General features: G+C 37.5%; 1 protein-coding gene across 1 annotated transcript in view; it reads right to left on the bottom strand.

Annotated features, from left to right (window-relative positions):
* Positions 1-16,043, bottom strand: part of LOC146001640 (CD109 antigen-like) — a 127,074-nt gene that overhangs the window by 51,376 nt on the left and 59,655 nt on the right. The window contains exons 2-6 of the mRNA XM_083139220.1: positions 6,913-7,093; positions 5,071-5,239; positions 4,600-4,670; positions 3,891-3,942; positions 2,267-2,397 (exon numbers count right to left, since the gene is read on the bottom strand). Coding sequence (XP_082995346.1) covers positions 2,267-2,397; positions 3,891-3,942; positions 4,600-4,670; positions 5,071-5,239; positions 6,913-7,093 — 604 coding nt within the window. The remainder of the gene's footprint in view (positions 1-2,266; positions 2,398-3,890; positions 3,943-4,599; positions 4,671-5,070; positions 5,240-6,912; positions 7,094-16,043) is intronic.

Here is a 16,043-nt window from a genome sequence, read left to right as displayed (position 1 = left end):
CTACATTATACATATGCCCCTCTTGAGGAATTTTGGTGACAGAAATGCCCCACTCCAGCTTTATTCTTATATTATATTTATTAGTTTACCCTGTGTTGGATCCGGTTTCTAATTAATTTTTACTCTGCTGTGTTCTGCGAAATATTACTGCCGGATATTTTGCCAACGTGCTGGTCATATTGCATTAGTAAATCCATCAGTTACCTGAAGGATTCATGTGCAGAATGTACCAAAATGAGCGACGAAATGTTACATTGGAAAACCCGTTGCTGAGAATATTATTGAATAGAGTGCAAGGAGTAGGTTAACGAGATATTGAAAGATTTTTTTATTATTTGGGAATATTTTTAATAATGAGAAATCAAGTTATTGCTTTGCAATTCCATTGCCACTGTTTTCTTGCTCCTGGTCGCAATTGTTGTTGATTCATGTGTGTCATCTACTGTTTGACATTTGTAAACCAAGTCATTAAACCTTTTATTGTTCACTATTGTTACACAAACAATGCAGGAAATCAAGCATAAAGAACTCGCATCACTTCACTTCTGGCAAATTCAGCTGATGAAAACAAATGATTTAGTTTGAATTGGTGGTCAGTAAAACCATCACCACTTATTTACATTGAGTTGTTTGTTCCACCATTATCTGCTATATATGTATGTGTAAAAGTTCGGCCAAAACCTAATCCAATGTGACCATACCCTTATATTTGCATAAACAGATAAGTATGTAATACCTCGATTATTAGTTATGGTCGTAAAGTAGTGCAAACATAGAGCAGAATATTTTCCAAATTTTTTATAAAAATAATGTAGTGACATAAACCATTGACATAATGAAAATTTATTCACCACCCTTTTTCTCACCATGAGGAGTGAATGACAACTCTACAGCAGCGAGAGCCCTCAAATATGTGTAATGCAAGAACTCACATTGTTAGAGAAATATAACAACAAATTTCACTTTGAATGATTCTGTTGCCATGAGGTATTTTTCGATTAGGAATACTTGTTTTGATTTATAGATATTTGATTTATAGACAACAAATAGAGTCATGAGGAGGCAATATGCTCAACAACAAGCAAGATATAACATTAAATTCAGGATTTTTGAAGCAATCACAGGTTAAAATAAATAATATAATCAAATTTAAAATGAGTTTGTAATCTCTTAATTGTTTATGTGTAACCACCTTACAATTGAAAATATTATTCTTAGAAATAAAAATTGGCTACGCTTGTGCCAACATCATAATATTCATGGGCATCCGGAAAGGGTGGGCAAGGGGGGCCATGCACCCCCCCTTGAAAATGAAAGTCAACCAAAAATTATATATTTTTGACATATAATTTCATTTCAGCTACAACAATATTTATTAATTAGGTGGCCGCGGTGGCTCAGTCGGTAACCATGCTCAAGGTCCCGGGTTCGATCCCCAGGCCGGTTCAAATCCGGGAACTTTTCTAACGTTGGAAGCGGCCCCGGCACCCACCCAGCGTCGAATAACATGAGTACCTGGGGGAAACCCTGGGGGGTAAAGGCGGTCAGAGGCATGATGCTGATCACATCACCCCACTCATGACCGGATCAAGAAAGTGTGGGGCGTTACCCCCCACACCCCCTATACGCCTTCATGGCATGGTGCTAAGCACAGGGGAGCACTTTACTTTTTTTTTTTATGAATATGATAAATTCAAATTTAAGCGATGTTTTTTGAGGGAACAATACTATTATTGGGGAAAATGTGACTTGTTTGCCCCCTGGAAAAAAAATACCTTCCTTGCCCCTCCCTGGAGAAAATCCTGCGGACGTCCATGATAATATTAAAAATATATATATATATATTCATTCACCTTGATACGTTGAAAAGTTATATTCTAATATTTCATCAAGCTCACTTGACTTCTTCAAGGATATTAAAACATGCATGTGGAGGCAGTATAAAAGCAGGTGTCCACAGGAAGTTGAAAGATTGTAGTACTTCAGGAATCAGCATGTAGTACTACAAGTTTTTAACATCCTATGGATACTTGTTTTTATACTTTGTTTCCACCACCCTCACATGTACTTCTGTTTTAATATCCCCAAGAAACCAAGTGAAGTTGGTGAAATATTGGGTTACAACAACATGCCAAGGGGAGCATCTTTTGTTCAATATTATTATTACAAGTATGAATTCCACAAGAAATTATAATACTGTTAACAAAAAACAAAATTACTGAATAGTTGTTTTAAATTTAATAGCCAGCATAAAATAGAATTATACCTCAAACATAGGACTGAAGTATGTCTCTACTTTAATGATCTTCTCCTCAATCTGTCCCTTTGCTTCAACCCTGATCTTCCAGTAGCCATTCTTTGCCAGCTGAGGGAGAGTAAATTTTAAGCTAACCACCCCTGAAAATAAAATATAATAATAAGAAATGAAGATTTAAACAATTTTTGGGAACCAACCAAAAAGGGTTCAGTTTAAAAATATGTATAGATCCACCACCGCATTTGAAATTTGGTTGCTTTGCTTTATTTTACTTTGCTTTTCTGCCACTTTTGGCTAATTCCAAAGATGGGGATGAGTGATGAGGTGATGAAATTGATGACACTCACAAATACCCATGCCCATGTCGGGATTCAAACCTGGGACCCCTGGTGTTGTAGCATGCTGTGATAACCATGGAGGCTGGCTGAATGGAATTAGTGTCGTTAGGTTAGTTCTGGTGAAGCCTGTATAGTTCACATATTTTCTGAAGTTTCAGAAATCTTGGTTTTAGTATACAGTGGTGCCTTGCATAATGAACACCTCACACAATGAAGGTGCACATAGGCTGGAAAATGTCTCTCATGACAAACCTCAGGGAAAAAATGGAAAAGAATAAAGGCCAATGGATACAACATTTGTTGTCTTTTTTTAAAAAAATGTAGAAATATATGTAATTGAGGACACCAGGAAATGGCGAAGCTGAAAATCAGATAAAATGCAAAACAGAATAGAGAGGACACGGATGAGGTGGTGTGGACATACATTGGTGAGAGAAAGGTACTAAAGAAGATGTGTGAAATGAAGATGGAGAGGAAGATTATATATATATATATATATAGAAGACCATGCACAAGATGGCAAGAACAAATTCTGAAAAGAGAGGAAAATTAGGAGAGTGATGGAGAGACATGAGGCTTGGAATCAATATTGGACAATCCAGAGGATTGTATGGCAGAGGATGATGACGAATACCTTTGATTTCAGATAAAGATAAGAAAATAAATATCTTGCATCAGCGATTAAAATTCAGAACTCACATTTGGCTAACCTACATGGCACAGTGGTTAGTGCTACAACACCAAGAATCCCACTCTGGGCATGGGTGTTCTTTGTGAGTGTCCCTTCATCAATTTTATCATACATCCTCATCTTTGCGATTAGCCAAAAGTAGCAGAAAAGCAAAGTAAAATAAACCAAATCAACGTAACTCACATTTAAGAACCTGAGGCTTTCAAATTTCTACTTTGTGTTGTGAATTATCTGACCAGAATTATTTTATTATGTAAATAAGAGAAGGCATTGATGACATCAAAGCAGATCTACATGTGCAGACTGCCAGACAGGATGGAACCTCAGCCTCCAATAAATATTCCTCTTAGGCATTACTGCCCATATTGACTACTTTACCCAAACACATCCTGTATTCATGGACTATCTACATTTTGACCATGTAACATAATACACTACCCAGAAGACGGAGACCAAGACAGAGACAGAACAAGTCTCTAAGATGTTGGTATAGAAAAACAAAGTACAGTAGTTAATAAAAGTACAAACCATTCATCATTTTCCATCAAACTTTTCTCTCCTGCTTTCTAAATATTTGTAAATAAAGGGGGAGGGGAGAACTCACCATTGTTTGTATCTGTAGAAGGCCATCGCCTCATTATAAATCCATCTGAATCCTATAATTAAAAATAATAGTTTGATATTCAAAATGAAACAAATACCACCCAATATACAATTGCACACATAAAGTAGAGATCCATTAAAAATGGAATGAAAAATGGAATGGGTACCTACATTTTATTGTCTTCACTTTTCAAGGTCAGGTACAAATTTACAGAGTATTACCTTTTCTTATTTGTTGACACTCTACTCGTTTTCTGATTTTAAAAAAATATATAAATATTTGAGACAATAATTTGTATGTTCACTATTTATAAATTTTCACCAAAAAAGTGTTCATCTATTGGGTGATCTTGCAGAATTTTTGGTGGGTAAAGAAAAATATATGGGTGTTGGGAATATGTGGATTAACCAGAGATTCTAAATAAGTATGTGCATAGTTCTTCTCTATATCACGTTCCCTTCCATTTCCCATTTATAATTTTATTATGAATATCAATCCAGGAAATATAAAGTTGCAAAGTTTATAGTAAGAAATAGATTGATAAAGAGATCTTTCATTTCATTAGAAATGGTGCAATAATATTGTCTAACATGATTTAATTTCATACTTTGAGTGTTTTTCATACATTATGATCACAAATCATAATTAAAATGAAATTAAAACTATAAATAAATGCATATTACAGATACCATGGAGAAGTAAGACTTACCAATACATAAACATTTACTCCGTCATCGTATGGCCTCAAGTCTGTTGTTAACAAAATTGCCCGGAAATATACTGAAAATAGAAAATGAATAAATATTAATTCAATATGCTTTATGGATGTGATTGATTTGATTAAATATACTCATTGAGCCCTTCTTTGCCACAATATGTAAAGCATGCAAACAAATAACTTCTTGTCATAGGTCCAGTGGCAGCGATTAAGGAGGCGAGGCGGCAGTTGCCCCCCATTTTCTTGCCACTTTTGCCCCCGCACTATACTAAACCTTACCTACGAAGGGAAATAAACTGTCTTTGCCCCCCCCCCCCAACCTCCTAGGTCTGGAACTCATAGGACATTTGAGTCTGTGTATTTTAATTTCTATATCTTCCCAAACATTTTGGCTATGCTTTTCCATCGATCAACTCGTGTATTTTAAAAATATATATTTTTAATAAGTGAAATTTTACTTACCAACCTGCCCTGCATTGTAAACAGGTCGACTTGTTTGTATCATTATTGTTAGAAATCTCGTTGAGAAGAGTAAAGCAGTGTCATTCAGAAAGACTGTTCCACCTACAGTGCCCACGTAGTTTCCCTCTACTCGCAGTTTGTAATTCCCTGGTATGCTGGACGATGGTACCTGAATTGATATAATACACACTAATTATTAATTTATATTTAGACAGAAGAAAATGCTTATTGGTATTTTACACCAAAAATTAGAGAAGAAGGTAATTCATCAGTTTTATCAGTGTCAGTTCATCAGTAAACACCCGAGTTTCACAACCTATCCAGATTTCTGTAAAGAGTTCATGTAATTCAAATGGTGAAATTGTAGCAATATTTTACAACAAAAATATTGTTTTTTTGTGACTTACAGGTTGTAAGTTACAGCAATAATTATTATTATTATTGAAGTAGGGTTACATTTAATTTATCAGTCTAATATCTAACTATAACTAACTATAAAAAATGAATTAGTATGTTAAGTATGTTCAGTTATGCAAATATGTATAAATATACAGAATATGAAAATTTTAAATGTATGTAATTTTTTAAAAATATATATATAATAAGTAGTGGTAGTAGTAGTAGTAATGATAATAATAATAGCAAAAATAATAGCAGCAGTCATAATATAAACAATAATAAAAGTTTCTATGACTCTGCCCCCCCCCCCCTGAGAAAAAATCCTGCAGGCACCCTTGAACATATCACAAATAGTCAGGAAATGAGTGTGCAATTTTGTCATTTTTCTATTATTCTTATGAATTTGAAGACATAATCAAACTCTATGGTGTAACAGCCCTTCGAGAGCCAATCAAGTGTTTTTTTTCACTGGGCAACACATGGTCTGTGCTTCAAATCCCATCACTGTTCTTTTCTGGCTTTCGAGACCATAGGCATAACTAAGGTACTCTCTTTTTTGGGGAATACTTCTTTTCTGAGGCAAAACTCATTAGGAGATGAATGAATCAAGTTTCATGATGAAGTGTTCACCATTTTTATTCAATTTCGTAAATTCTGATTTTCTGCTCCATCATTATATTTAAAAATATCATCTCATATAATTCAAATTAGAGCTCCCTTGCAGCCAAGTGGCACTTTCACCTTTGGTCCGAGTCAGCATGTGGAAAATGTTAGCTGGGGATGTTTGCTCGAGCTTGGGGTTAGATGGGGCCTCCTACAAGCCCCACCCCCTACTCCTCCTCCTTGCTTTGAACACTGGCTCAGGTTCCATTCACAGTGGAAGCTCCAAACTTTCGATGTTGACTCAGCATTGTGAGGGCAATTGAGAGAGCTACTTGATCTTGGAAGTCAGAGAACAGAGGGGATTGGATAACTCATGAAAAGCTGCTTGGTAGGTCTTGGCTCTTAAAGGACCTTGCACTATGGAATTTAGTGTTTTCAATATCCCAATTTGAATTATGATGCTTATTATAAGTGTGGGTCCCACTAAACAAGCTGAGACTATAAATATTATGCTATATATGTTTCTATTTTTTCAATAATATTGTGTGTTATTGATTCTTTGAGTTAGAGAACATGAACCCTCTTACAAATACAATCCAATATAAACAAAAATTAGACATACATATTTTATTTTGATTCAATTATACCAATCTCTAAAAGAAGAAATTCAATCAAAAACTTTGTTTATGAATATAAGGGACTATGTACAGTAGAATTCAAGGAGTCACATGCAATCTTTCTATATACTTGAATATAAATCAGAACTCCCAAAAATTGACCAAATTTCAAATTAAAGTCTGCAATAAAATATCTTAGATATTATTACCAGAAAATGTATACCTGCATTGCAAATGTCTGTGTCTGACCGCCTGTCATGTGCGCACCAGCTGATGTGAGTTCGACACCATTTCTGATGAGGGATGCACGGATCCCAAGTTGATGGTCTTCCTCCAGCAAGGTGACAACAACACGGTACAGAGTCGCAGGTCGCACTGTCTTGGAAGCCACGATGACATAAGTCCTGTTGAATAAATTATATATAGATATAGCCGCAGTCATACACTCAATTTACACTTCGACTGAAATATATTTGCAAGCTTTGGTAGTGTGATTACACAGCATGTGAATAGAAGTTAAATAAACAAGGTGAATCTATACATGGTAATAATTTCGCAATACCAATAACAATGCTGGTTTTAGTGTAGAATTTGACGAGAAATGAAAGCCGATGGAATAGAAAATTGGATGGTATCCCCCAGCTGTCTCATTGCCACCATGTTAAACCATAGGAGCATCCACTCAACTAACATTTTCCACTTCAAGCGCGGGCTAAAAGTACCAGAAAATCTTCATCGGAGGACACTGAACCACATTTGACTAGACAGGCTGTCATCTCTTCATCAACTACAGTTTCAGTTGTTGGCCGACCCTCCGTCTACTTTTCCTGGGAATATCCAGACACATCGCAGAGGTGTTCGCCGTCCGGAGTGCGGCCCTCGTGAGGGCAGACCTCATCTTCACCCTCCGGAAGACTTGTGAAGGTGGGGATGCACGAAGGGAAAGGGGATGTTGACGAGTCCTGAGGGTTAGGGCGTGTGAGCGAGAATGAGGGTGAGGGAAGTTGATTTAAAATGAACGCCTTTGGTTGGCACCACAGCTCTTTCTTCAGTAGCTTGACCATAGGGTCTTGTTTTCGATTTTTTCTGGATAAAGCAGAAATAAAAATATATTATTAAAAGTAATAATGTTAAAATTGCTATTTTAAACATTAGAGTGCCTGTATAGTGTCTGTGTTCTTAATTATTTCATTACAAAATCAGTGCAGAAAGTTGACAAAACCAATGGATAGGGTTTAGACAGTAATGCACTACATTTAAAGAAGATGGTATTTCTCCCGATAGACTTGCACGAATATTCAGTGTGAATTACAAGGAGGTTTTTATTAAGGAGTGCCCAAAGCTATCAGAGCCAATTGCGCGGATCCTCCTCCAAAAGTAATCTACTATTGAAGAATGTGAAACTGGTTATTTCGCCTTTAGCAATGCAACTTCAGAACTGGTCGTATGGGTTATTAAAGAATTCGTGACCTTCAATTCTTATGCGTCTTGCACACCATACGAAGATTTTGCGAAAATCTTTTCAGCAAGCTGTGAATCTTCAAAGAAAAACACCCTCACCCCCTCCCCAAGAAGATTTTTTTTTTTTATGTCACGAGATTTTTGTAGCAGTAAATGAACAGCATTGCGGAAGCTCACCGGATGTAAACATTCATTATTCCTTACCGAATGTGTAATCGGAACACGTTATGTCACGCATACCGTCACGAACCAGTTCTTCCACGATTCGTCCCAGAGATCAGATACTGTGACTTTCTAAGTTTTCTATTAAAAACATGATTGATTGAATTACTTTATTTTACTTCGCTTTCGTGTCACTTTTGGCTAATTTGCGAAGATGGGGATGAGTGATGACATGATGAAATTGGTGAATGGACACTCACAAACATCCATGCCCATGCAGGGATTCGAACCCGGGACCCTGGCGTCGTAGCTCGATGTGCTAACCACTCCGCCACGGGGGCCGGCTTGGCTACTATTAATAACAACCCGCAGTGGCGTACTTAAGGAATTAGCAAGAGTGGATATCAGTGGCGTAGCATGGCCATTTCGGGTAGGAACGCCAAGGTCGAAAGAAACGGTCGGCCCTTTTTTGCTTAATAAATTACTTATGGTATTAGTCGCCACAGGTATTGTTTATTTGCCTGAAGTCAGCTGGGTTTTCAATAAAACATCATCTATGCATGTTTTAGCTAGAAAATGAGATGCCTCACTATGCCACAAATGTTTTGAACTCTGGTGTTTTATACTATTCGGTATGACGCAAGTCATTAGAAAATCTACCTGAATCACAAGCGGCTCTGAACAACAGTAGACGTCATTGTTGTGGATGATCCAACTACTGATTGATTTGGTTTATTTTACTTCGCTTTTCTACCACTTTTGGTTAATCGCGAATATGAATATGAGTGATGATATATATGAAGTTGATGAAGGGACACTCATAAAGAACACCCATGCTGACGCCGGGATTCGAACCAGGGACTTCTGTCGTCTTGGTGCGCTGTACAAAACACTTTGACACGGAGGTTGGTGGATGATTCAACTATCGTACACTCTACTGACGTAACAGTGCCGATTAGTAATTCAGACCACTGTTTATTGCATCTTGGAATGGTGAAAAACATTTTAAAATAATTTTGTCCACAGACCATTCGATGTTAAGAGTTTTCAAATGAATGCTAAACATTTCCATTGGTACGATGTTAAGCAGTTAGATACTAACGAAAAAATAATAATAATAATAAAAAGAATAGTTTTGCGGGTTAAGTGGTAGAGCAGGCACAGGCTGAACTTCTACCACGAGGACTTCACCAACTTATTTGACAAAAACTATGTTGATCTTTTAGTTTCTAATACACATCGCTGCTCGCGCGATAAATTATACAATGCAATGGTCATTAAGAAATGGTGTATTTGAGTTTGGTAAAGTTATGCCAGTCAATATTATTGCGTATTGTAGCATCACATAGCACGAGTGGCATGAGCGCGAAGAACCGGGTAGGAATTCTACCGCTGTCGTCTGCTTCAGAAGGCAGGAAGGGTCACATGAACCAATCTCGTAGCCCTCTGCTCCATACGCTGGCGTACGAGAGAGCATTTGCGCGCGTGCTGTAGAGATCCAAGCTTTCCCTCCAGAAAGGCAGCAAAGAATATAGAGTTCTTTACGCCGAACCTGCCCGGCGTCCAGGCAGGAAAGGCATTGAAAAAAATTCTGGAACGAGTGTTGTTAGTGGAGCGTTGCAAGCGGATCGCGAAAAATAGCTATTATAATGCCATGAAGGTCAAACATATATGAAATTAGTCAAGATTTACTTTATATTAACAGCATTTACGTATTTTTGAAATTTTAGACCAGGGAACGCCGGGCGTATGGGCGTACTATAACGCTACGCCACTGGTGGATATGTTCATATTTTAGTAATATTTCGCGAGAAAGCTCTACCAAAAAGTGGTTTTAACGCACAACAGCTCCCTTCCTCTTTCCTGGGTACGCTACCGAAAACTACAAATCAATCACGGATAGAATTTGTCTCGTTCGAATATTCAATACGTGGTAATCTTAAGATTTGCTCATCCTTGAATTTAAAGTTTGTTCTAAACACAAAGCATGAGGTATGTGACCGTAAGGTTTTCTTCTACTAAAATTCAACTTCTTTCTGTTAATTCATTGCACTTTGTGTATTGAAATGTTCTAATAAATGAAGTATTAAATAAGTACTAGACACTCAAAAAAACAAATCAAGATAGAGTAATTAACATATTAAGCAATTTGGAAGTGGGACTTTGTTCTCTAGAACGTTCAACGTGACATAAGTATCACTCGAAGCATCTTACTTAATGAGAATTAACAACGAAAAATATTATTTTTAATTGTGAAATATTTGATTTTTTCCAAAACTCAGTAAGAAAAGTATATTTATCATTGGACTGGAACAAAATCGTTGTCGTTTGCAATGCACAATTCTAATGGAAGGGTTAGTTGGAAGAAGGGAGTAACAGAAAGTAAACGAATACTACTATCTGAACCCTGCATCTCTTGCTGGAAATATGACAATATTCATGTATATTGTAGGCACACATCCGTGAATATTGTCATTTCCAGGAAGAGAGACAGGGTGAAGATAGCATTTGTTAATTTTCTCCAAACTATGTGTTCTGAGTTATACCCTTCAATTTTAAACTCCTTTATGCACCACCAGTAAAATCTATATTAACTCTTGCCCATTTTTCCTGTTTTGGGGATTCTGTTAAACACACACACACACACATTACAACGCTGAACCAGTGCACTCATTCTTTTCCTAGTCCCACAATGACAAAAAAGGTAAGTACAGGGATAAGTAACAAGATAAAATTGAAGATTGTCATATCTGATGATGCCATTCCCCGTTCTTGACAGACTGTCAACTGAATAGCGGAGGTCAAAGAGGGCAGCTGTTCTTCAGCGCCCGGGGGCAGGGACTGAACCTCCCAAGCTCTGTAATTCAGGCATTGCTTTGCTGTATACCTCCCCATTGTTGTCAGATTGAAGAACTGTTATTAGTATTGTTGCTCCCTCCCGCGGAAGTGGCAGTCATCCGAAACCTCATACTCTAGTCACCAGTTTCTGTCCTTCACAACTTGTCGATTATGCTACTTACAGAATAGCATAAAAGATTAGCTAGTATAATTAGAAATTGTGATATGAATATGAAAAAATGCCAACCTCATGGCGGAGTGGTTAGCACAGCGCGCTACGACGCCATGGGTCCCGGGTTCGAATCCAGACCTGGGAATAAATGTTCTTTGTGAGTGCCCCTTCTTCAATGTCATCATATCATCACTCATCATCACCGTCGCGATCAACCAAAAGTGTCAGAAAAGCGACGTAAAATAACCTAATTCAATCAATATAAAAATATAAAAAAGTTAATATTGATGGAATCAAATCTAAAGTCTACGTGGTATTTGAAATTTGAGAAGAAGATGAAATATTCAACGATTTTTCTGTTTGTAATATGATTGTGGAAAATGGCCATGGGCGTTCGGAAAGGGGGAGGGGGTAGGCACGTCTCGATTAAGCCAAGCAGTAGAAAAGTCACCTAAAATAACCAAAATGGAACAAACTGAAACGTGATTTTATTTTTTTAAGAATAAATATCCCTGTATTATTAGGATTACTGAACATCTTAGATTTTCCTGGACAGTATCGGCGAATTTGGAAAGTAATATTATTTAGAAAGAAATTGCTTAACCACTGAACCTGGTTTTATAATACATTGTAGCATCATTGGAGTACTGAAAGAAGAACTTCTGCATTCTACAGTCGCCCCCTTTTATCCTTGCGACCACTTTTGTAGGTGTTAGAATGTTTAAATATAGCACCACGTCACGGAAGATGACTTGCGTTATTGGTGAAGAGTTAGGTTACCAGGTGGCACTGAGGTACCCTTCAAATGCTCCGCAACATGGCTGTTTCGTGAAGCGATCGATATAAACATTCGATCGCTCCCCCCATTACCATCTTACGTCACGCAGAGTGTTATTGAACTTCTTCCAGGGCTCCTGTCCGGTTTTGCCTTGCTTGTCTGCTTTTTCATCCTTAGCAAAATATCTATAACGGTTCAAGATCAGCAACTGTTGCTGTCTTCCGAGTTCCGAGTACCGTAGAAAGTTACTGTTCAACTTTTAAAGATCGGGATGCTAGTGAAGGAATAGGCACATGTACACATTCGTAGTTTTTATAAATAGTGTGAATTACAAAGTAATTTATCCTTGTTACAATAGCCTTAGAATAGAGAAACTTTTAAATATTCGGTTGAAGTCAATCTCTCTCTCTCTCTCTCTCTCTCTCTCCTCCTTTGCAAAGGCATATATTTGAATTATATGATAGAATGTGAAAAATACATTATTTTCTCCCGATCTAATTCAGTTTTTACTTTGGTTATTCTGTTTGAATACTAACTAGCTGGAATTTATTTATGTTACTAACAATACAAATAACACGCTTTCTGCTTTCTTCTAACTTGAAATGAACGATACTAATTTCCAGAGTTTTAAACAACACCAAAGTACATAAGAAATAACGCCCCCCCCCCCCCCCCGTTGCTTGAAACTTTCATCGACTTTATATATATTTTTTAAAGAGTAGACTATGACATTATTGGTTAACGGCGATTAGAGCCCACAATACTAAATTTCTAAGTGAAAATATTAGGGGGCAATTTCCCGTTTTGTCCCCTTCCATGCGCACGCCTATCCTTTGCATATCTTTGATTTTTCCTCTCCTATCTATGATATTACTCTATCTCTCTTCTATTGTTATCTTTCTATCTTTCTTTCTCAATCTCTCTCCTTCTATGACAGAAGTGTAGATGTTCACCACTAATGGGATGTCTTATTCTCTGTCTGCAGTAAGAATAAAGAAGTCAACGCAACCAAATACAGGTAGCTTGTGAAAAAATGGCAGGTGTGCAGGATTCTTGAGCATAGGAATACAGTGAATATGATAAAGCCATACCACTCAGCGTAGCTGCTATAGTGAAATTGTGGAACCTTATCTGTGCAGCTACTAACTAATATATTTATGAGCAACTGGAACTGACAAATAGGGAAGGTTTTCTTTTTCAAAGCACACATTGTTTTGTGTACCTTCGTTCTTACAATGAATCGAGAATAGTAAGATTACCATTTTGGTTTCTTTGCCAGTGTTCACTTTGAAAATTGTTTTCATTTTGAAAGCTCAATGACTTATTGCTCAGTTCAGTGAAATTGCGAATTTCCTCTGTATTTTTCCTCCATTGAAGGTTTCTGAAACATAAGAAATGCTCGCGCGACGGAGAACTAAGAAGAAATCATACAGAACAAGAGCCTTCCAGCTTTCTGCAGTCCCGCAAAAGACAATGCGATGGGTTTTAACCTTGAGAAGAACTGCAGGGACTGACTCAGAGGAGCGTGTCTGGGCTTGGCCTTGCATATCACTAGGGTGTTCCGGTTGTGGAGATTTCAAGTGATGCTTCATGCAGCATCCTGCGCTGTTTTTTCTCGCTCGCAGACTGCAACTGACCCCCCCTCGTGCGTCGCCACGCTCTCTGCATTTCGTTCCAGTGTTGGTGTTCTTCCGTGAGCTTCATTCAGTTACTAAACTAATTTTAATAATAATATCCGTGTATCCACCGTTAGTTGATTTTTCAGTCAAGTTAACATTTTAGAAAGTCGAAGAATTTAAATATTTGATAGCATTTGAAAGTAAAATATAATGGTGAGGCAGAAACAATATTAGAGGATTTGATTCATTGATTTTCTATTTTACTTCGCTCTTCTGCCACTTTTGGCTAATTGCGAAGATGAGGATGAATGATGCTAAAATGAAATAGATGAGTGGACAAACACAAACATACATGGCCAGGATACAACACAAGTTCCGCAGGATTATCCTGGCTGTAGGTTCAGACGCCAGAGCCACGTTAGTCTGCAACAATGCAGTACAGGACTACGTGGAAGTGAGTTTGAGTTTTGCATATCTTCTCAGGTTGCTTAGAGAAGTTTATAATTTGTTGATTTAGTCTATGTTAATTCGCTTTTCTGCGACTTTTGGCTAATCCTAATCGCGAAGATGAGGATGAGTGATGAAATGATGAAATTGATGACACCACAAAGAACGCTCATGCCCAGGCCTGGATTCCAACCCGGAAGCCCTGGCGTCGAAGCGCGCTGGGTTAACCACTCCACCAGGGAGGTCGGCTAAAGGTCATTTTTTCAATACCATACCAAGGTCTCGAATTACACGCAGCGTCTCATCTTGTCTCGACAAGGCCCAAAGTATTTGATCTAGTTCTCGTTCGATTTTCACAAGCCCATCTCGATATCGCGCGAGTACTGGCAAAAACAAGACGTCAATTTCTAGGTTATGTATTCCCCCTTTCGTCCTTACGTCGATTATAAAGCTTATTTAAAATATCATTCGTAAATGGTTTCGATTACCGCATATTCTTACGGTGAATGAAAACCCTTGATCTTCAACTCAATGTTTTCACTAATCAGAACAATGTTTTGGCATTTTTGTAAAGGGCTGAGGCTATGCCGAAAACGATGTATCGATATCGGAAAGTATCGGTTGTATTTTATTTACCGATACCGGTCGATATTATTTCGGCGTTTTAGTCTTTCGCCGGATCCGCAAAAATGCCACGCTACACTTTCTAATTATTCTAGAAGTTATGCAAAATTCGAAGTTTCCATTGATTCTACATCTTGATTCTAGATCTTATACTTACAAGATCTATCCCGATAACATAATTTAAGTGTATATTCCCGATTTATTAATATTATTGTGTCTTTTATTATGTCTTATTATTATTATTTTTTATTATTTGTAAAATTGAAATTTATTATATGAATTATTATTACACATATACAGGGTCCTCCGTTCAGCCTTAGGCGCCTTGACGGTGGCACGCTTAACGGCCGCCCGGACGCCAACTCCCGTCAAATCGCGTGCGATGTTGGAAATGTTGTCCTCGTGCATCCACTGGTTTTTGGCACTGTTTTAGGAAATTTGTGGGCTGTTCCCGGAGATTTGTTTTAAATTTTATGCAATAATAGACTAACAATTTGCCATAAAATGCCTTTTCTTGTTCCTTGGCCATCTAATGTAGGCGTTTATGTTTAAAAATCGTCTCGTGACATTTCTGAGTGCTATTCATTGATTGATTGATTGATTTGGTGTTTTAAGTCCACTTTATGCACAGTAAGGCTAATCGGGACTGGACCTACAGTGCAGTATACTCAAATGAATGCAAATGAAATCAATAAGAGATCTCCCCTATATTATGCACTTGGACATTACCGCACCCAGCACTTAGTCAGTATATAAATAAGAGTCAATATATAAGAAGAAGTAAAAAAATAATAAGGACATAACATCATCATAATAATCAAGATTTGAGATCACCTGCCAGGCTTGGAAAGGATTGACTAGCTGGGTGAGAGGGTGAGCTAGAGTGAGTATTGGGTATTGGAGGGAAATACTCCCTAATATTAACCAACTTTGAATTATTACGATTGCCAAGCATTTGTATCGGTATGAAAACCGGTTCAAAGTGGTATTGGCTCAGTCTCAGCTAATACTTGGACTTTCCTCTTTTCAGCTCATGTGGTTCGTGCAGTTACATTAATTAGCATGTTCCTAGAATGCTTTAATGAGCGCTACTGTCGATGCTGAACGTTTTGTCAGAGATCTATTTTCTCCATAATTCTTCGAAACCGGAGTCACTTGGAGTGTAAAGATCTCCTTCCACTTGTCATGTCTTGTACACTCACTCGCAGACAATTTGATTGCGTATGCGTTACGCATCGTGATTTCGACTGCCA

Source organism: Lepisma saccharinum, chromosome 17, assembly GCF_977018435.1.
Source record: "Lepisma saccharinum chromosome 17, izLepSacc3.1, whole genome shotgun sequence".
In the NCBI taxonomy this organism is placed as follows: Eukaryota; Metazoa; Arthropoda; class Insecta; order Zygentoma; family Lepismatidae; genus Lepisma; species Lepisma saccharinum.
This window is presented reverse-complemented; position numbering and strand designations above follow the sequence as displayed.